The following is a 21,768-nucleotide window of genomic DNA, read 5'->3' as shown; positions in this document are numbered from 1 at the left end:
AAAGTCATCAATCAAATTAATAAAATAAAATATGTTGATATAATAGGAGGTTAATAAAGATCAATGAACCAGAAGAGAACATAACATAAAACAGAAGTAGTTTTATTAATTTGGTGAGAGAAGGAAACATGCGTAGCATTTATCTCATAACATGACATGATTTTACACTGTGTTGATGATTGATGTTAACTACTTGTGTTGATGTGTTCCAGTCCCAGGAAGCTTCTCTTTTATTTTCTCTATGATTCCTTTCTTCTGCTTCTCTCCACTGTTGTTGCTGTTGCTGTTATCATAATTGCTATTTCTGGTATCATAATCTTCAGCTATGACTTGTGTACTTCCACCGCCACCGCCGCCACCAAACCCAACTCCGGTGGTGTCTCCGGTGGTCTCCATTTCCTGCTGAACAGGATCCTTACTGATAGTAGCAGCACCGTACTGATTCTGATACTGTTCCATATTCATTTTCTTTTTCTTTCTTTCTTCCAACTTCTACCACTTTCACACCCACCAACCTAATTTATATGCATGCACTTGCTACAGACATTAAACTCATTCTTTCTATATGCATGTCATGTCATTTCCAGAGTCTGCCACCTCATTATGTTGCTACCAACTCTTGACACGTGTACGTTATTCCTTCTCTTTCCTCACAAAACAATACATATAAACTCTCTTAAGTATGTTTCTCGAAGTTACTAGTATGATATAGGAGATGGATAATTTCATTTGACAGTAATATAATGTTCTATTGTGAGAATGAAAATGAAGTGAGTTATTTAAAAGCCATGGAAAGAAATTGGAAATGTAGAAAAAAGCATATGGAAGCCTTTTCCTTCTGATGAACAATAATAGTAGTAACTAACCAAATCTTGTACAAGACAATTTTACAGCAAAAAGGATTTCAAAACTAAAAAAAATAGACTATAGTGATACCCTTCTGATAGGGAGTATCGAGATGCCAAAGAAAAATATTGAATTTACATGATTTTCCTCATCCCTTGGGAGATCTGTACACTAGTTGGGGTAGTAGTGGTATACATCTTTTCGGGTTGAAATTGAAATCATGTTCAGCTGGTGGTTAGAAATGAATGATCACTGCATAATCTAAGATATGTTGAAACCAACTGAAGCTGTTGTTGTGTATGTTGAAGCACATTCAGATGACTAGCAAACTATGAAAAATGCCAGTAGTGAGAGTGTGTCCAATTCAATTAAGTTCTGTTGCCATTCTGTAATGAGTTGTTGTTGTTGTTGTTGTCTGAGGTAGGTTTTGGGTTGAAAAACTTTGCAACTGCTTGATACAGATTTTCTTCCTCAAAAGGCTTTGTTACGTAACCATCCATTCCACATTCCACACACTTCTCGCATGTTGCTTGAATTACATCTGCTGTCATGGCCAATATAGGTAAATGGTACTCCTTTTTCCACCCATTTCCTTCACCACATTCACCATTTGCCTTTCTCTCCATTTCCCGAATTTTCCCAGTTGCTTGAAACCTGCAAATAGTTTCATCATATACATATTTAGATGCTTCATCTATAAAAGATTTGATTTTTAATATCATATTAAGAAGGGAAATGATAAGAAACGTACCCGTCCATTTCTGGCATTTGAATATCCATGAAGCAAGCATCAAAATTGTGAGGCAATTGAAGCATTTCAAGAGCAATTTTGCCACTTTCTGCACATGTCACATGAGCTCCAAAATTTTGTAATGCACCTGCAGCGACCCTTCTATTTACCCTATTGTCATCAACCACTAGTATTTTTTTCCCACAAAGAAGGCTTCGTGCAAAAGATGAACCCGTGTCCTTTCCTAGCTGTCTCTTCTTCCCTGTTCCCAGAACTTGTTGAAGACATGCAGCCACCATGCTGGCTCTCAGAGGCTTCATGATCACAGTATCACTGAAACCTGCTGCTTTAGCTTTATCAAATTCAGTATTAGTAATGTTGGTTGCAAGAAGGATCATTTGAGGTATCTTAAACATGTGCCCGTTCTGTTTCCAGTCCAGTTGCCACACGTTGAAGATCCCATCCTCTCCACAAATCCACGAGTCTTTCTCAACAAAAATCATATCAGGCTGAAATATTCTGCCATATCCAACCAGTTTACACAGTCAATGAACTGAACAACAGCAATATCTCAAACAAAAACTAGTATCTAGCGAGAACAAAATTTATTAACTATAGAAAACCACATCACAACAACATTCGAAAACTCACTATTCATAAGCACATGCGTATCAAATTCAGTTTCTTCATAATTGACAACTATATAAGAGAAACTAAAATCTTACCCTGAGGTCAAAGACCAATTTTTCCCACATAAAGAAACAGCCTTGTTGATGCTATTTGCTACTTTGGCCTGAATCCCTAGTCTCTTCAGATGGTATCTAGTAACAGCTGCTCTAACAGGTTTTCCATCAACCACAATGGCTTTAAACCCTCTAAAACTGGAACGCAGGTCTTCCAAGTTATGTTTCTTCATGTCAGTGATTGAATTTTTCTTGATTGTTCCAAAATCTGCAGTGAATGAAAACGTGCTCCCAATCTGGGGCCGGCTTATAAAACTGATCTCACCACCCATCAGTTCAACCAGGCACTTGCTTATACTCAAGCCAATCCCAGTACCACCATAATGTCTTGAGGTTGAGCTATCTGCCTGTACAAAAGGCATGAAAATCTTATCTTGGGCTATGAAAGGAATTCCATTCCCAGTGTCCTCCACACTCACCATCAAGGTCACTTGCTCATAGGATTCACTGGCCACCTTTTTAACTGAATCATCGAAGAAAAATTCTTCATCGGCGATCAGATGCTTGAAATTGTCCCAGCTGTTCCGTTCATCAGCTGCTTCATGTCCACTTAAAGTTTTGAAATTATAACCACCGCTAGACACATGCACAACTTCATCTGATCGTCCATTGAGATAAGTCTCCACTTTCCCATTCATTGTGGAAATCCTATTTTCTGCTAGATGGACTTTCACCAATATATGTCCTCGCTCAGTGAACTGCAAGATTATAATCAGTAATGTTACCACGAATTACCTAGCTAATAAGGATTCAAACATCCTCTTAATAGTTAGAAAATTGAACAAAGTTATACCAGAAAGACATGCTAGTAATGCAAATATGCACATAACATTAGACAAGTTAACTTTGAAAATTTCACTTACTTTAACAGAATTGCCAACAAGGTTTGTTACTATTTGTCTGAATCTTCCATGATCTCCCATGACAATATCTGGAACTTTATCAGAAACAAACACTGCCAGCTATAGTTCCCAAAACCATATTAAGTCCAAGCCAGAAGAATTGTGAATAGGAACCCCAGTAGCCACATTGTCACGAAAGACATACGAATCCAGAAAGGTGAAACAGATCAAAATGAAATGAGATAATTAGTTCAAGAAATACAAAACAGAATTATGAAATTCTGCAACTCATAAAGCTAAATGATCTTCAGACCTTCACAAGAATTTAGCAACTAGACATACCTCTAAACCTTTGTGCCGAGACTTCTCAGAAAAAAGAGAAAGGACATCATCAAGTATGGATCGAATGTCAAATGGAACTGTTTCCAGCTCTAACTTGCCAGCTTCAATTTTGGCTCGGTCAAGCACTTCATTTATCAATGCTATCAGAGCCATCCCACATGCTTGAGCAGTCTGAGCATAATCTAGTTGAGTGGAACTCAATTCTGTGCCTAGAAGCAGACCGAGCATTCCTACAGTAACATGGGGTTTGAAGATAGCATCACTAATAGTAATGAGAAAGTAGGCAAGAAAGAATGTTACTTTTTAGGGGTAGAGAAATTTCGGATGTTACCTAAAATGCCATTCATGGGTGTTCTGATTTCATGAGAGACAGTAGCTAGAAACTGATATTATAGAAAGAAAAAAATGCAGTTTTAGTGATCATGGAGCCATAAAAGGAACTAATTAACTGTGCTAACGATAAGCCAGGAAAAGAACCTGTGACTTGGCAATATCAGCTGATTCTGCACGGACTTTTAATTCTGCCATTTTATGAAAATCATCCTCTACTTTGACAATACGATTTCCAGCACTATACAAAATATAACCCACTAATAAAAGAATCACAAAAAATAAGAATGCCGTGGTAAGTGCTATCCAGTTCGTTGGTGCCTTCTGGTGATACCTGTTAAAAAACTTGATGATAAGCATCTGCTGACTAAACATTTCACAGAAGGTACAACAGCAAGAGGCACCTACCTACATATCATTTTATGTTTCCTGTATGGATCTCCAAAATCAAGCTTACTTTCATGGACAAGAGACATGTCACCTTCTTCATCTTGCTTGCCATACATGATTAAGGGATCAGTAAAGTTTGTGATGTCATATACGTTCACCAAAATTGCTTGGTTACCAGCAAGTTGACCAAGTAAATTCTCCACGAGGGACTCAACATCAAAGGATCCTCCAACATATCTGCTTCAAATTAAAAATTTCAGCGACAACACGGAATTTAAAAGAATACAAGGTTACGGATAACATAAAGCCATCAGATTGAACCAAAGCTAACAAACTTATTCTACAGGTTTTCTATAGAGGAATTATGAAATTCCAACCACAACCCAGAAAGGAAAAGAAAAAAGGACTAGTAGCACAAAACTAACTCTTACAATGGATATGAAACAGAGGTGGCTATCATAAATGTCTTAGGTCTTCAGTACAGGTAAATGCAATAGTAATGGACACAGTAGCCAGAGTAAACCTATCCTTTATCATCATGTATTGACATTTAGAGGAATCAACAGGGTTACAAACTGAGTCTTGAACTTGAGAATAGGTGAAGTCTTCAGTAGAATTATAATTATTATTATATTTACCATTATTTTGGACTATATAAAAAGAAACGTACCTACTTACCCTCTAACGCACTTTAAAATGCATCACTTACTCACATGAGCCTATGATTTTAACCATCCCTCATTCTCTTACCACTCATATGAGCCACAAGACAAACACCAAAATGTTGTGAAAACAAACTTGGCACAAGCCATAAAAGAATTCACAAGGACATACCCTGCTGTTGCTTTAATGCGCTCTTCCATTGTTGGCTTTGAAGGGAGCTTAGATTTATAAACAGGAAATGTCAAAACCACACCAAGATGATGAGAACCCAACAGCTTAAAAGGGCTAGTGAGAACAGCTTTCCCAGTGGCCCTAGCCCTCAAAATATTCTCTCGGTCCTCCTGCATCACACATCAGACAAACTAAAGTCAGAAAGTTATAGACTGATAATATAAGCAAAAATAATGTTGAAAAGGTTTGTAATTTACCTCCCCGGACATCATATCGAGAGATTCGAGGTAAGAAACAGTTTCTTGTGCAAATATCACCGGTGCATACTCATCTCTAACCTGAGAAGGCTTTCTTTCCATTGTCTTTATAACCCATCCATGTTGCTTCTCAAATGATTCTCTCTCGGAGTTAACCACTCTTTGTGCATAGGCCACTCCACTGAGCAATGGCCTTTCAAATGCTGTCCTGGCTGTATACTCTGCAAAGGTTTCCTGGTGAGCAACAAACAATAGTCAAGATATGCAAAAATCTGAGTAGAAAAACCACAAGATAGCATTAGAAGAACATTGTGAAGAAATCAGAAATGAGAAAAAAACAAACCCACCATGTCATAACTAGTTCCAAGCACAAAGCACAATGGAAGATCAAACACAAACCTGATCAATTGCAGAAGGTGTTCTGTAGTAGTGGAAGGTTGAAACAAGGATGGCAAGGGCATGGACGTGGTTGACACTAACACTGAATTGATCTTGCAGCATTCTTGCCCTTTGATCACAGAGGCTACCGAGCACCTCTTTTCTTCTGACTTTAGTGTCAGCATCCATTTTAGTATAGATGCACCAACCAATTAGAGCCATGAGAAGGATCCACAGCATCAAAAGCTTGGGAAGCCATGCCCTATGTGCCTGAATGAAAGTGTTCTTTCCATTGCTCCCTGCTTGCTCACTCTTCATCTTCAAACCAAGACCTATCACCAACAATTTCTCACTGCCCCTATCTTTCTTCCCTATTCATTATCTATAAAAATTTGGAAGAAGCCCAAAAATAATTGTGGTTAGTGCTTATATAGGAGGACTACACTTTGCTTAAAGCTGAAAGTACTCGCAAAAACTCAGACACTTTTCTCTGATGGTTGCAAGAAAAAGGTCACAGATCAAAACTCCATGTACGGCATCATTGCGGCATTGTTTTGCGCGATTCAAAACTCAGAAAGAAGACGCAAAAGCAAACCAAGCACAATGAATGATTGACCAATTGGGCAAATTATTTTCTTTGTTTTTATCTCTTATTAAAGAAACCAAGTCTATTTCAAAATCCACCACCCAAAAAAGGAAAAAGAAAAAGAAAAGAAAAACATGTCACTCACAGACCCAGATTTTAAAAGAAAAAAAACTGATAAACAAGCACGAGTCTCAAAAGCTGTTAAAAGGAGAAAAAAAAAAAAAGAAGCTCAATTTCCAAAGAACCACCTTCCCCTCCCCCAACAGCCAATATTTGTGTGTTTCAACAGCGTTTTAGGATTTAAGGATCAGAATAAAAAAAATGAAAGAGAACTCTAATCAATAATCATGCTGAGTAGGCGTGAAACCAGTGTTTGCTTAAGGACAAAGAACAGCACGTTCACCTTCTTTCCTCTATATAATAATCAAAGCCAGAGATTGACCCCAAAAATACCATACACACACAGCGAAGCACACAACCCAATGAGAAAGGGATAGAGATGGTAAAGAGGGTTGTTGAGACTTGAGAACAAGAAAGAAAATAAAAAACCATGTTTACCTGTCTGTACAGGAAAGAGAACAAGGTGGCTGTACAATGAACAATTGGAACCAATTTGGTTTGGTCTTGATCTGAGTGTGCCCCCCCTTCTCTCTCTCTCTCACTCCATGTACTTGTTTAATTTTTATACCCTTTATTATTCTTTTCTCTTGTTTACTTTTTTCTTGGCTTAATTTAAGCACATAACAAAACTAAATCGAATTTTCCCGATTTTCCCAGATACGCTGTTGTCCCCCTTCCACTTCACAGTTCACACACACAACACAAAAAATATAGTACATCAGTCAAGTCAAGACCTCTCTCTCTTTCTCTCTCTCTATCTCTCTCTCTCTCATTCTTTGCAACAATGCTAATGAATTTCTTTTCACACCAACTGTGTCTCACTGTCTCCTCCCCAAGTTGGTAATCTTTTTCAACAGGCTTAGAAGAAACTCAACCTCCCAATTCAAAGAACCATGAAGCATGAAGCGTTTGGTATGGACTATTATGGATCATGGACCAGTGAGTGAATGGAGTGTTAACTAATTACCTTTTTGGTGTTTTTTCCTACTTTGGAACCTGTATGTCTGAAAAGATTGAAACTTTACAGTCTCCACACTATCTTCACTTCAAGCACGCCACTTTCATGCAGCCCGAATCATTTTCATTTTTTCCTCACCTGGGTCTTTCTCACTTCCACCATTCTCTTGTACTTTTGTTGCGTTCCAACGTTAGGAATTGAAACGGCGAAGAGAGAGAAACAAAAAGGAGGAGAGAGAAAAACCAGAAACTGGAAATCGCAATCACAAATCTGAGCGATAATGACATGGCGACAAGGCGCGGATCTTATTCCCGCTTGAATTACCCGAAATACCCTCACCATATTAATTACTTACTTAATTAATTAGTTGGCTTGTCTTTACTCTTATTGTGACTTTGAAGACTAATAAGCCAATGTTACCTTCACACAGTACAAGCAGTTATTTTAGTTATTTTTTTAGGTTTTCTTTGTCAAACTAACACAACATTAGTTAATGTTTCATTATTAAATAACCTCACATTATAAAAATGTCTTGCCCTTACCTCCTTGTCCTTTTGCTAAATTCTCACTTTGCCTTAGATTATTTGATTGCACTTTTTTGCTTAATTCTCATTCTTGGAAAAACAAATCTAAGACGCAGTAATATTTATTTCCTTCTTTTTACATTAAATTGTATGTCTGTCCAAAATTTATTTTAAATATATTTTTTTATTTTTTAAAATAAAACTAATCATCAAAATAGAAGAGTCTTTACCCGTGAACATCGGTTAATTGGTTGGTACAATATGTACTTTTTCCACCACTGTGTTCCACTATCGACTTTGTCAAAGTCAACTAATATTGTTGTTCATATTTGATCTGCATTGGATTATGATCTAAACACTGGTTTTACTTAAATGCTTAAAATTACGATTCATTAATAAAATTATAAAATTCTAAATTTTTTTATTCTGACCAGAGGACATGGGATAAAAGACTTCAAAAGAAAAAAATTAAATAAAATTATTTACATAAAAAAAATATGAATGAAAATAAATAAAAAAAATCTTCATTTACTATTATTTAAATAACTTAATCTTCATTATGGAATTTTCGATGTATTGTTAACTTCTTTTAGATTTTAACACATTACAGTTAAGTGTCAACTATCGTGAGCGACGGGGAAAAAATAGATTTCACATCCTTATCAAGAAGTTTAATCAAAACCTAAGTACATTGTTTTTCTTCCTTCTAAATTGCATCATTGTCAATAAGTTTAATTTGATATTAAAAAACTTGCGTCGTCAATCCAACTACATTTATTTATCCAGAAGACGTTTTAAGAAAATTATTATCATTTTAAGATTAATTATTAGTTCTGAACAACATAATCTACTTTACCATTTTTCATGTTGCTTTCATTTATGATAAGTACGTAAAATAATTAAATTAGATACAGATAAATAATCTTAAAAGATAATAACTTCTAATTATATATATATATATATATATATATATATATATATATATATATATATATATTTTTTATTGTAATTGGATTCAACTTCGAAAAGTAAAGAGTAAACAGATATCGTTGGTATTCTTAAAGTTTCAATAACGATATTTTCTTAATTGATTTGTTTGCAAATAACTATTTGGAAGAGCTAATCTCTTTCTAATGGATTTCGCTCAACATAATAAAGATTAGGACTGAAAAAATATATATCTTATTGGACTTTAAAAAATTTGAAATAAAATTAAATATACGAATAATATTGAATAAATAAAATTAAGTAAAATAGATAATTTTGATCGAATTTAACGAGTTAAAATTTTATGAATATCTAAATTAACCCAAATTTTTAATTTTAATACTTATAAATTTGTAAATACATTTTAATACGATAAAGTAACTAATTATTTGTTGTCACTCAAATTGGTCATTATTCAATTACTTTTTTATAGTTAACTATGACTTTATAAATTAGATACTTCATTGATAAATATCAATAAAGTATCATAAAATATGGAACACAGGTACGTGTCAAACATAAATACGTGTTATTCAACTAGTTGAAATATCGGTATATCATGATTTTTCAACCCTAAAAGTACGTATAAATTTATTATCTTGGAAAATTTAGTTAAAAGTGGCATCATGTTTTACGGTATGAATTTAGTTAGTATTTTTTTTACAAGAAAATAACATTTCAATAACAAATACATGGTATTTTGACGTTATTTAAGTAACTTAATATTTATTATGGATTTTTTAATGTAGTGTTAACTTCATTTCAATTTAATCACCAAACATTTAAGTGTCAACTACGTAAGTGGCGGGGCAGAATTAGATTTCACATCCTTTTCAATAAATTTAATCAAATCACAGGTAGAGTGTTTTTTTCCTTCTAATTTACATCATTGTCAATAATAAATTTAATTTCATATTAAAAAAATATGCATCGTCTTTCCGACTATTTTTATTTATCCAGAAGACATTTTGAGATTAATTATTATTATACATAGTGTACTTACCATTTTTCATGTTGGTTTCATTCATGATAAGTACGTAATATATTAAATTAGATACAGATAAATAAACACTTAAAATTAACGATATTTATTACTGCGTATTATAAAATGAGTTGTAAACAACCATGGGAAACTTATAAATAATAAAACAATGTCTCACCTAAGCAAAATGATTCACATGATTAACAATGATAATTATAACGTTGTTAATTAGTTTTTTATTTTATCGTCTCCTTAATAGAAGCTTGGGTTACATGTTACTTTACAGAACTTTTTAGATTTTTTTATTGTTCAAATCTTCTGATGCATGTGGGTCTAATAGGACCAAATTAACATGTTAAATCCCTTTCTAAATGCAGATACTAGCTGGCAACAAACTAATAATAATAATAATAATTAATAAAATTATTATTCTTACATTGATTGGATTTATTGGAAAAATTTAGGATCAATTTTTACGATGTAATTTACTTTTTTAATTTTTTTAATAAAATTATAGTTTAAATTTTAATATCTGTGTATGTTATAATCGCTTATGAAAATTTTCAGTATTTAGATGCATTGTCGCGTGAACGCACTATCTTTAGTTTTTCTTTTTAGAAAGAAAAAACAAAAATTTGTAGTAATCATACGTACGTTACAAATTATCGTTACATTTATGACTAATACATAAAACCAGTTCTACAAAATTCACTTTACGCCTTTCAATAATTTTAAAGAATTTTTCTTTTGTGTGTGTAAAAGAAGATTAAAAGTTGAACTACTGAGATGTATAACATGGCTAACAATGGTATATAAAAATGTAAATTTACTTTTAATAAAAAGAAAAAAAAATGTTAAGCGAATGTTTATAACTTATTTTGTATAGAATTTAATAATTCGATTGATTTGTTCCTATATTTCATGTATTTGAAATACTGTCTTTATCATTTCATTTAGTAACTGTATATCAACTGGTTACAATGAATTTGGAAGATGCCAACAAATAAAAAATACATGTTAAGTGTAAAACCACGTTAAAATAGATCGACGTGATTCTATCCACTAATTTATTCTATCTCACTCCTTTAACCTAATAAATTTAAATTTAGACATTGCAATTTGATCGGTCTAATTCATCAACATTGGAAATACATATAAAAATTGACAATTTTATATAATTAAAAGAAAATGTGAGAAAAACAAGCATGTGAAAATAATTTAAAAGTGTTAAATTACAGTGGTTGATATGATTCATTATGTTAATTAATAACTATTATTAGATAATAAATTTATGATTTTTTTAAAAAAAAATTATATGATAGGGTTGGAAAATGGGAGAAAAACAAACATTTGAAAATAATTTAAGTGTTAAATTGCACCAGGTTGACATGATTCATTATACTAATTAATAACTACTATTAGATAATCAATTTATTATTATTTTTAAATTGTTTATATGATATGTGTCAGTGTTACATAATATATTAGGCACGTTGGATCAAATATGTTGACTCGTCAAGAAAAGAGCGGATTGAGTTGGAGTTTCCAACTTATCAATCCGTTGTGATCCAGTTCACCTAGCTCGTCAATCCTTTTTTTATTTTTTATTTATTTTAAAAATTGAAAATAATTTTAAAAATTATATTATATAAACAAATTTAAATATATAAAAATATTTTATAAACAAAAATTTTAAAAAGTTAAAAGAAAATAAAAAAAAGTGATCGGCCTGCCATGGTGAAGTGTGTTACAATATCCAATCTGTTTTTGTTGTGATAGGTCTTGTTTTTGGCATGCTAAAGGCGGAACAGGTTAAAATGGATCGAGTTGGACCGTTTTAACACCCCTACACTAAAGTATATACAAGGATGGAATAACTTTTGTTTATTTTTAATCTAATTTATTTCCTTTCCTTCTGCCTAAACCAAACAATATAAAAAATGATTTTTTTTTCTCGTTCTAATCTCTAAATAACAATGTTATATAAAACCTAACGATTAATTAGTAATTTTATATTTATATTTATATATATATATATATATATATATTTAGTTTTGTCATTATATATTATTTTTGTTACTTAAGTTGTTATTTTTGTAAAAAAATCTATAACACTCGAGTTTCGTATCAAGATCTAAATTTGTCATGTAACTAAAACTCGAGTCAACGATCAATTATAGTTATCAATTAAATGGACACATAATCTTCATTTTTTTTTACCAAAATTACTTTTAAGATATAGTTATCTATTACTCTTTGAAACAAGTCATAATAAGTACAACAGCAGAAGTTGTTTATTTATTATTATACGTATACACTTTGATATCTTCGTTTTCTTCAATTCAGTGTACTTTTTTCTGTCATATTGAAAAGGCACCATTTATTGTATCGCATCATTGAAATAAATTGGACTGATAAGATTATTAATTTTTATAATTGACATTAAATTATGAAAAGATTATCGTAAAAAGATAGAACATTGTTGACTACTATAAGAAATTATCCGAATCTGATGTATAAGAAAAGACGATGACAGAGAAGTTGGGAATAACAATAATCTTTTGTAAGTTACTGTATGGTTCTGAAAAGGACAAATATAGTGGTGACATTCAGCCTTAAAAAAAAATTGTGTGTCTACGAAAGAAAGAAAGAAAGAAAAACATTATTGATGTCATGTTTGATTGATTGAAAGGAAGATGACTTCTTCACGTACACAGTATTGTCTTTTATATTTTCTTTGTTGGGTGCATACACATCTCCACCATACCTTCACCAACAAATAATGTGCTAAAAGCTAAAAACAAATCATGGAAATAACTAATTAATCATATTTTTACTTGAAAACTTTATATAGTATAACAATGAAAAAAATAATTACTATATAAATAAAAAAATTCATAAACTTATTTACGGTTATTAAATATACACAAGCCATGAAAAGAAAAAATATTCACAATAAATGTTTGATAAAAAATTACTCAATAAAAGTTTTCATGTTTTTTATATTGATTTATTAAAAAAAAATTAATATATAAAATACAATATCTGATGATATAAAAGTTTTGATATTTTTCTTACAAAATCTCACATATTATCCGATCTACACAGAAAAACCTAATTAAGTTGTATGAATATAAAGAAGATATGAAGGTGAAGTGAGGAAAAGGGGAAGGAGAAGAGATAAAAGGTGAGAGTCGTAGAAGAAGATTTTGTGTTCATTTACCTGAACTGGAAAAGGAGAGGAAGGACAGGTACGTAGGAGAAGATGTTGAAATTGCAACAAAAGTGTTTGTCCAACAAAACAAAACCCACAACCTTTTAATTTCACGAGTTTATATAATTACATGTACGCAATTAGATTTGAAATAAATAGTAGCATCGATCGGTACCTGCAGAAAAGGAATTAATATCTTCAGAGGGAATAGAGGCAAGATTGCGTGGACCATTCTTTTTTACCCTTAAAATATATTTTATTACATGCGTCTAGGGTTTTTTAAAATTAATTATAAGCGAAATTTAAATACTCTCAGGACATACAACACCAATTGAGATCTGAGTCTAACCACATAAGACATTGACACCACTCTTAACCCAAAATTTTAAGACAATGAATTTATGAGTCTTGATTTTTATATAATACTCTACTTTTTCAATTTTAGTCAATATGAAATTTAAACTCACACTTGTATTCCTAACACTAAAACGGATAATAACTTAGAATCACGATGGTTTGCGACGTAAAAGAAAGTAAAAGGAATCCGAAGTGAGAAGTTGTGGGGTAAATGGTATAGGGAAATTAGTTTGGTTGTCCTGTAGTAAAAATGGGGTATATAGTTTTGGTGCCACTGAAAGTGTGTGAAATGTGGGGTTGTCGGCCATGTGGTGTGCTATTAAAATAGGCAAACTTAGGAGCACTTTCTGAAACAAAAGTCTATGTTTTGTGAGTTAATAAATGAAGATGATGATGATGTTGTGTGGGGCAGAGGTGTGTGTGTGTGTCTATGACCTTATTATTATTGATGAGTTAGGAGTTGTTGTTTTGTAGGTACCTACATTAGCTTCCCTCCGTAAAAAGGGCACTGCCCTTGCATTTTTGCATGCGTGATGCCCTCCAAATGCCTTCCCTCTCCCTCTCTTTCTTGTGGTCCCATCATTCTCCTGTCCTTCGCTCTTTCTTTCAACTCATTCATTCACAATTACTCATTTTCTCTTCTCATTCACAACGTGTAAATCTTACTATCACACATTGGTTTCATGTTAGATGATCTTTATCATTCCACAAAATTCACCGTCTTTATTTAATAATATGACTTTTATATTAATAATAACACATTTTTTTGTATATCCTCGTATAGTTTTGTTCTACGGTTGTATTTGTCATGTATGTATGACTTATTTTTATTTATAATAAATTTTATTGGGTAAAGACTTAGAAAATAGTTAACAATATTAGATATTTTAAAAGATAATATTTGATTATTTGATTATTAAAAGTCGAATGATAATATAATTTTTATTAATCCATATTCATTTTATAAGAATTATCGTTGCTAAAAAGAATTATAAATTTTTTCTTTAGATATCTGATTTAAGTCTTCATTTAATATTAGAGTATTCTATACGACTTTTGGCATCGAGGTTTACAATCTAACTCAATTAGTTTTTTAAACATAGTAAGTTCATTTTCTTTCATTTAAGAATTTTGCTTGATTGAAGATGTTAAAATGTTTGCATGTGACATCAGACGACTCAAGATGAATATTTGTTTGATTAAGATTATTAGGATGTGTTTTGATCATTGATCATAACTCTCTCTATGTGTAGGTAAACCAACCTGTATGAGGTGGAGTTTATGGAGCTTGTAATAGTTGAGTTTGTGTAAAACATATTTTGGAAATCTAAGAGCATATAGATGTTTAAATAATTCTATTAAATCGTAGTTAATAAATTCATTGTGAAATATTTTTATTTGTGTTGATTAAATTATGTTGGTGTGTGAACTATAAATCACAAGATTTAGAATTTAGTCTTTTAAATTCAATAAGTGAAATCTTTGAAATGGATCAGACTATAATACGATATTCAATTTGTTCTAATGATGTGTTTTAAATAATTACCTGACATTTATACGAAAGAAAATATGAAAATCCTTTAGAGAGTCAAATTAGTAAACCTATTATAATAGGGATCAAATTTTTACGGTGAGATTAAAACACAGTATCATAACTGAAGTGGATATATCACTTTGAATTTGTATATATAATTAGAGAGACATGCAAAATGTTTATTTTTAAAGTGTTTGACATGATTATTTTCAATTAGACGGGCAATGTTTGAAGGAGAAGGTAATTAAGCAAATGATGTAGTTAACAAATTTTCTTTTTTAATCTTATAAAAGTCCGTGATGACAGTTGTGGATTATATGGTATAGAAGAACGATTTGTTAGGGTTCATCTAGAAGTTTCAACCAATTAAGTCCTAATCATATCTTCAATGTAATCTAAATCCATTGTTTTAGTATTGCAATTTTAATTATGTTTTCCATTTTCTCAAAACTATGAAAAAGTGGCATTTATCGACACCAATGCTAAATGTTCTTTATTTGAATGAGTATATGAATTATTTTGTGTTTTGAGTTTAGGGTAAAATAGAAAAAAATAATTTTATGGGAATTTTCATCGATAAAGACCAATATTTATTTATTTTTAAATGAATGAGTTATTAATAAACGAAAACAATTATAGTTGTTGATTCCATCTCTTGTTATAACATATTTGGTTTTGTAAGAATTCTTAACTCTTGATTTATATATCAACCATTATTTATGAGTAAATTTTATTTCCTTAAATACATCTCTGAATTGTATAAAAGTTAAATCCATTTTAGAGACAGTGTTTCATTCCACAGGCAGCAGTTTCTTAATTTTTTTTTCCCTTTTTATGTTGTCTTTCCCTCTTGTATCTCTTGTCACCAAAAAAAATCTTTTTTGGAAAGGTAATTTGGAGTTTATTCAGATAAAAATTTTATATATAAGTATTTATTAGGATAAGAGAAAAAAATGCAAGAAATTCTAAAACTAAGATTGATTAAAAAAAATCTTTTTCGTTAATTTTTCATTGTCGTTTTTAAATTACGCACGGAAAAAGTTTAAATTATATAAAAAAACATTTTTATATTGTTTAATTTTTTTCCCAGTAAATGCTTCTGGTTATTTAAACATGCATGTAATCTTAAATTAGGTTTTCTTTGACTATAAGTGGATATAATAAAGCTACCCTTCAACCTTAAAAAAAAAGCCAGCGCAATTATTCTACGAAATTACACTACCTAGCTAAAATTATAAAATATATATTTTTAATTTAACTAAATGTTTTGATATTAATTTGGATTATTTATTGTTCCTTCCTCAAAATTTACCTGACTAAATTTCCTTGTTTAATGTACGTGTGACATGACTTATATCACGCATCTTACATTAAGAAAAAAAACTATTTTAGTTTTAAGAAAATGATATATACATATATATATATATATATATATATATATATATATATATATATATATATATATATATATATATATCATTTCCTTAAAAAAACACTGGAAAAGATGAAAATCACAAAAAAAAATATAATAACATTATGTAAAATCTGAAAATAATTTACTGCATAAATGTTTTCGCAAATTACAATCAAGTTATACCAAGGTAGAAAAATCATTCCTTATTACTAAATAAAAAAAAAACTGTAAATGTTAATATATAAATACGTGTTACATTTAAGATAATAAAATTTAAAATATAAATACTGCTGCCATTCAAAATTATTCATCTAGAAATATGTTAGGACAGAAGGATGTAGACTAGAACCCTAGGATTGAGAGGAAAACCCTAATATTTTAGAAAGTAAACCCTAACCCGTCAAAAAATAAAGTTTGTGGCTTTATCGATTAGGCGAATGCAATGTTGAGAAACAAATAATTGGAGTCCTAATGATTACATCAAAGAGAAAAATGTGACCTTCCAAGTTCCAATTGGGTCATATTCTCTAATGCCTAAGTCAAGATTCATTCTAACACTATCCTCTCCAACATATCTTCTCACACCACCCAAAAAGCAAAGATATACTTACATTTAATATATTATTTTCCAGATAAATATCTATGCTGCTTTTCACTTTATTTTTATTTTTTTTCTCCTTTTAATTTATAGTAGTTTGGATGAATTTAATCATATAAAGTCACTAAAATTAGGATTAATATAATGTCTCAAATTATGTTTCAACACACTTATAAAATGTAGTTATCAAATTAAAAAAATGAGATTATAATATGATCTATGTGTTTTGTTTCATGGAGTTGAAAATTTTCAGAAGGGTCAATGTTGGAGTTAGATAGGGTTAATGGTTGAAAAATAATGAGTTTGAATTAGAGATTGAGTAAACCACTAAAAGACTAATAATTATGACATAAAAGTAAAGTTGTTTAGAAAATGTTATCATAAAAGAAAGCAAAAGTCTATAAATGGTGATGGTTATGTAAAATGACATTTAGATTATGTTGACTACTCATTCCCATGCCACTGACTTCATACTTCTTTCAATACATCAAATGTTTATGGATTTAAATAAATATATTCCACTTTTAATTTATTATTTAATATTTGTCTATCTTGATTTTCATACTTAAGATCAATATTTATTATTCAAGTTTAAGTTAGTAGTAGACACATTTCATAGTATTTACAATCTTTATATTTTATTTCGATATTCAAATAGTTGAAACAAATCAACTTTAAAGTGTTATAATAATTCTGATATTATAATATTAGTGTAGTCACTTTTGATTATAAAAAAGATAAAGATGGATGAGAACTACTAGAACAACTCTTATAAAATAAGAGATTTATGATTAAGATTATAATTTCGCAGATTAAATAATATTATAATTTTTTCTTCACTACTACAAGAAAAATGTTCAAACAAGAATGTGGAGATTGGATCATTATAGAAAAAGATGAAGAAAAAAAAACTTCAATTCTATGAAAAAAAAATCTTCATGATCTCTAGTAGTGAAAATGAAGAGTTGAAAAAGTTCAATAAAAAAAATATAATCTACTATATGATATTAAAGCCAAAAATATAATTACATAATGAATCACTGAAAGTAAGCTCATATATATTTTCTTAAATTTAAAATAAGTTTGTTTTGAATAATTCAAAATTAAAGTGGAGTTTATATTTTTTAAAAAGTGTTTGTTAGGTACCTTTTTTCAATTATTTTCAAAGATTTCACTTATAGGAGTGATAATTACAAATGGTTTGTGAGACCCACTTTGATCTTGTATTCTTATAGTCAAATACCTCATTACATATTTATTCTACAATGTTTAAGCATGAAACTTTTCTGAATTACATGAACTAAAAAGCAATCTTAAATTTAAAAAACAAAATAAAAAATAAAATAAAAATTAAATTTTTAAAAGCAAAAGATATATTTAATATCAAAATATAAATATATGGATAGTGAAGTGTAGTGGGTTGTGAAGATGGTATCAAAATGTCTCTTTGAGCTAAAAGGCAGTGGGCCCATTATAGAATTGACGAGTTTTGAGAACACTCTCTCAACCCGCACCAAATTTTACTTTTCATTTTTCAACGTTATTTCTAAACCAAAAATCACTTCTGAATAAGTTAAAATTTTTAATCTAGAGTGTATATAAACCAAAAATCACTTCTGAATAAGTTAAAACTTTTAATCTAGAGTGTATATATGTTTTTACTTAAACGTAACCACTAAAAAGAAATTAATGATAATCGTACTTAATATTATTATTAGGTATGATGGTAATTATTTAGTGTTTAAACAATAAAAGTGTCGGCATAATAGGTCCAGAGACAGATGGACATAAATAAATTTTGATTACGAAATAAAGATCATGTGAAACACAAACATGTTATTATAATAAGGGTTAAATATATTATTTGTCACTTAACTTTCAGTAAAAATTAGAATCAGTCTTTCTTTAAAATTTTGGTCCACCAAGTTTAAAAATATGTGGATTTAATCTTTATAACTAATTTTTGTTAAGTTGTTTTGTTATTTCAAATATGTTTCACGATAACATTTGAGTTGTTTATCCCATTGGACACACTTTCGCTTCAGTGTTAACTAATAAATCATCATAAAACATGTTTGAAACATTAAATAAACTTAATAAAATTTAGTTAAAATGATTAAATTTACAAAATTTTAAGTTTTAAAATTAGAAAATTAAATTTGACCAAAGTTTTGAGGAGATACCAATTCCAATTTTCACTTGAAAGTTGAGGGACTAAACATATATTTAACGCTTACAATAATTATCTTTAATTTAATACATTTCTTTTAAATAAATTAAAATTTATTAGTTTTTGAAATCAAGATAAAATTAGTGTAACAATTTTATTGAATAAGTACTCATCCAAACGCGCTAACTTGGAGCTTTATAATTAACGTATTTTCATGATACTTTGACGTAAAAACCTTTTTTACTCAGATTTTGATATTATTTTTCACTGTTTTTTTCTTTTTTTTCTTTCTTAAATATATAAAATATAAAAATTAAATTTTGTTAACATAATTTATCCTTATAGGAAGTTTCAACATAAACTAAATAAAGTAATTTCATAATATATAAGTGAGTTACAAACCTCATCTTACAAATTAATTTTGTAAAGTCGAATTAGACTTAAAATTCGACTTCGAGTAATTCTTATAAAAAGCTTTTAAATGGCAATAAATGTGTGAAATAAATTTTTTCCTTGCCATAATATATGTAAGACAGAAAGTGAGTTCAAAACAAAACGATAAAGTGTGAGAATCCGAATTATGGTATGAAACTTGAAACTACATAAAGTCGTGGCAATAGAGATTATATGCCAGCAAATTATTCTTAATTCCCACAAGGTACCAAGATAGATTGAAAGATTCCATAACATACCAAAATTGTCGCCAAACAAAACCATTATTGGCATAATCTTTTTCACATATACTTCATAAAAAGCATTTTCATTTTTCGTGTCAAGAAAGAGAATATTTTGCAGAGATTATCTACTATTTTGTTGATTCCAATGGAAAAAAAAAAAAACCCTCTAAAAATCACCAACCTTACAAAGATAGTGAAGAGTGATATAAATAGAAAGTGCATTATACTTATGTGTAAAGGTTGAACGTGGCAATTTGATGAGATGGCAAAAGCTTAAAGTGGTGTTGCTTGGAACAGTGATTTAACTATAGTGTTGTGTTTAATACACTAATCTCGCACCAAAAGTTACTTATATTCCCTAACAACAACAAAAATAAATCACTTCCGATTAGTTAGAAACAAACAAAAACTCAAATGAAAAGTTCCGCAGTTGTAGGCAAAATTAAGTTATGCACCTAACTTTTTAAACTCCTTAAACAAACACTTTTTGTTTCATAATTAAAGACATAATTTACCAGCTAAAGTTATGTGCTTTAACTGTCTTTACAAGTTACTAAATAAGTGGGTCCTTGCTCTACATGGAGAATGAGTTATAATTATTAATTACAAATTAAAAGTAATTGTTGAATAATTGATTATATTTAATTTATAAGTGCGTGAAGGAGAAGTAGGCGTGGAACAAAAATTGACTGAGAAAAGAATAAGATGATTGATGAAAACGAAGTTTCAAAGGTGAGAAGTGAATCATACTCAAAGGGTTATCCCCAAAAAAAAAAGTGTTTGAACTTTTTAATTTTCGCGTTCGTGGATGGTTGGGTTTAAGCTCCAAAAAGTAACAAATCATAGTTGTTTCTATAGTAGGCCCAGTTATGTGGCCCAGTTGTGTGGCCCATAAATAGTGCAGAGAAAGTTTCAACCACAAACAGAATCCAAGGCTCATTCAACCTTCAATTTCATGTAGGGTATTCTATGTGGATTTACACCAGGGATTTTCTTTCTCTACCCCACCTTTTTCTTCTTACACCCATGATTATATTCATGAAATGTTTGACTTATATTGAAAATGAATTTCAGAAGATATTAAAAAACTCTTGGATCACCTCGACAAGGAACAAACAAATGCGTAATATGAACAATACAAAAAGAAAAAAAAAACATTTTCAAAATAAGATTTGTTGATAAGACAATGTATAATGATATTTCAAACTTTTAATTTCTTTTTATGATATTATAACTATTTAAAATTTATCTTAGTCAAGTTTTTGAATTTCACCCCACATATTGTTATATTCTGGTTAATCTATATTGCAGAGATATAAATTATAAAATAAGCACAATTTTGGATATCAGAAAATTATGAATTTTAGAATACGAAAGCCTTTATGCTAAAAAAGAAAAGGTAATATTGAAATTTAATATATATGGAGGTAAAGAAAGAAGAAAGTATTAAGGTGGTTAAAGAAAGAAATCTATAACAATATATAAAAGAAAATTTTCTATTTTATGTCAACATTTCATAATACTAATTATACCATTTACAATATAATTATTTATTAAATTTTTTAAAATTAATGGTGACTTTGACCTATTTTCTATAAAATGATTTATCTTTTCTTTTTTTTTTATTCATCAATAATTATTCTATCTATTCATTTTATTTTATTTTTAATAAATACATATTTATTTTATATATTAACTTAATAATACTACACTATTATCATCTAGTAATATAATATCATTCATATTTAAAATTACACAGACGCAATAACGTCTATGTTTACGTTAGTATAGAACAATTATAGTCCGATTAATTAGGAGAAGCAATTATGGATTCGTTATGGTGCACGCATCGGGCCCAATATCATTTGTTATTAGAACACCCATTCATTGCTATTCGATGCCAGATTCTATTGATAGCATAGCATATCATAACAATTGCTTTCGTATTAGGTATC

At 29.9% G+C, this 21,768-nt stretch overlaps 2 protein-coding genes across 5 annotated transcripts; both read right to left on the bottom strand.

Annotated features, from left to right (window-relative positions):
• Positions 1 to 189: 189 nt before the first annotated feature.
• On the bottom strand, positions 190 to 459 carry LOC114178114 (water stress-inducible protein Rab21-like). Its single transcript, XM_028063832.1, has one exon. It carries the CDS (start codon positions 457 to 459, stop codon positions 190 to 192), a length of 270 nt encoding a protein of 89 aa, XP_027919633.1.
• Positions 460 to 806: 347 nt separating this feature from the next.
• Positions 807 to 7,620, bottom strand: LOC114177692 (histidine kinase 4-like). Of its 4 annotated transcripts, none has more exons than XM_028063151.1 (12): positions 6,837 to 7,611; positions 5,714 to 6,074; positions 5,315 to 5,548; positions 5,058 to 5,227; positions 4,242 to 4,460; positions 3,981 to 4,167; positions 3,835 to 3,886; positions 3,504 to 3,733; positions 3,183 to 3,281; positions 2,302 to 3,017; positions 1,598 to 2,095; positions 807 to 1,500 (listed from the first exon to the last, which is right to left on the bottom strand). In XM_028063151.1, the coding sequence occupies exons 2-12, from the start codon at positions 6,008 to 6,010 to the stop codon at positions 1,215 to 1,217; spliced, it is 2,988 nt and encodes a 995-aa protein (XP_027918952.1). In that variant the 5' UTR covers positions 6,011 to 6,074; positions 6,837 to 7,611; the 3' UTR covers positions 807 to 1,214. The 4 variants fall into 4 exon arrangements, with proteins under 4 accessions (XP_027918952.1, XP_027918953.1, XP_027918954.1 ...); XM_028063152.1 differs by having other exon boundaries at positions 921 to 1,500; positions 7,366 to 7,620; XM_028063153.1 differs by lacking the exon at positions 6,837 to 7,611 and adding an exon at positions 6,682 to 6,803 and having other exon boundaries at positions 921 to 1,500.
• Between the last annotated feature and the right edge of the window lie 14,148 nt (positions 7,621 to 21,768).

This window comes from Vigna unguiculata, chromosome 3, assembly GCF_004118075.2.
Source record: "Vigna unguiculata cultivar IT97K-499-35 chromosome 3, ASM411807v1, whole genome shotgun sequence".
NCBI lineage: Eukaryota > Viridiplantae > Streptophyta > Magnoliopsida > Fabales > Fabaceae > Vigna > Vigna unguiculata.
This window is presented reverse-complemented; position numbering and strand designations above follow the sequence as displayed.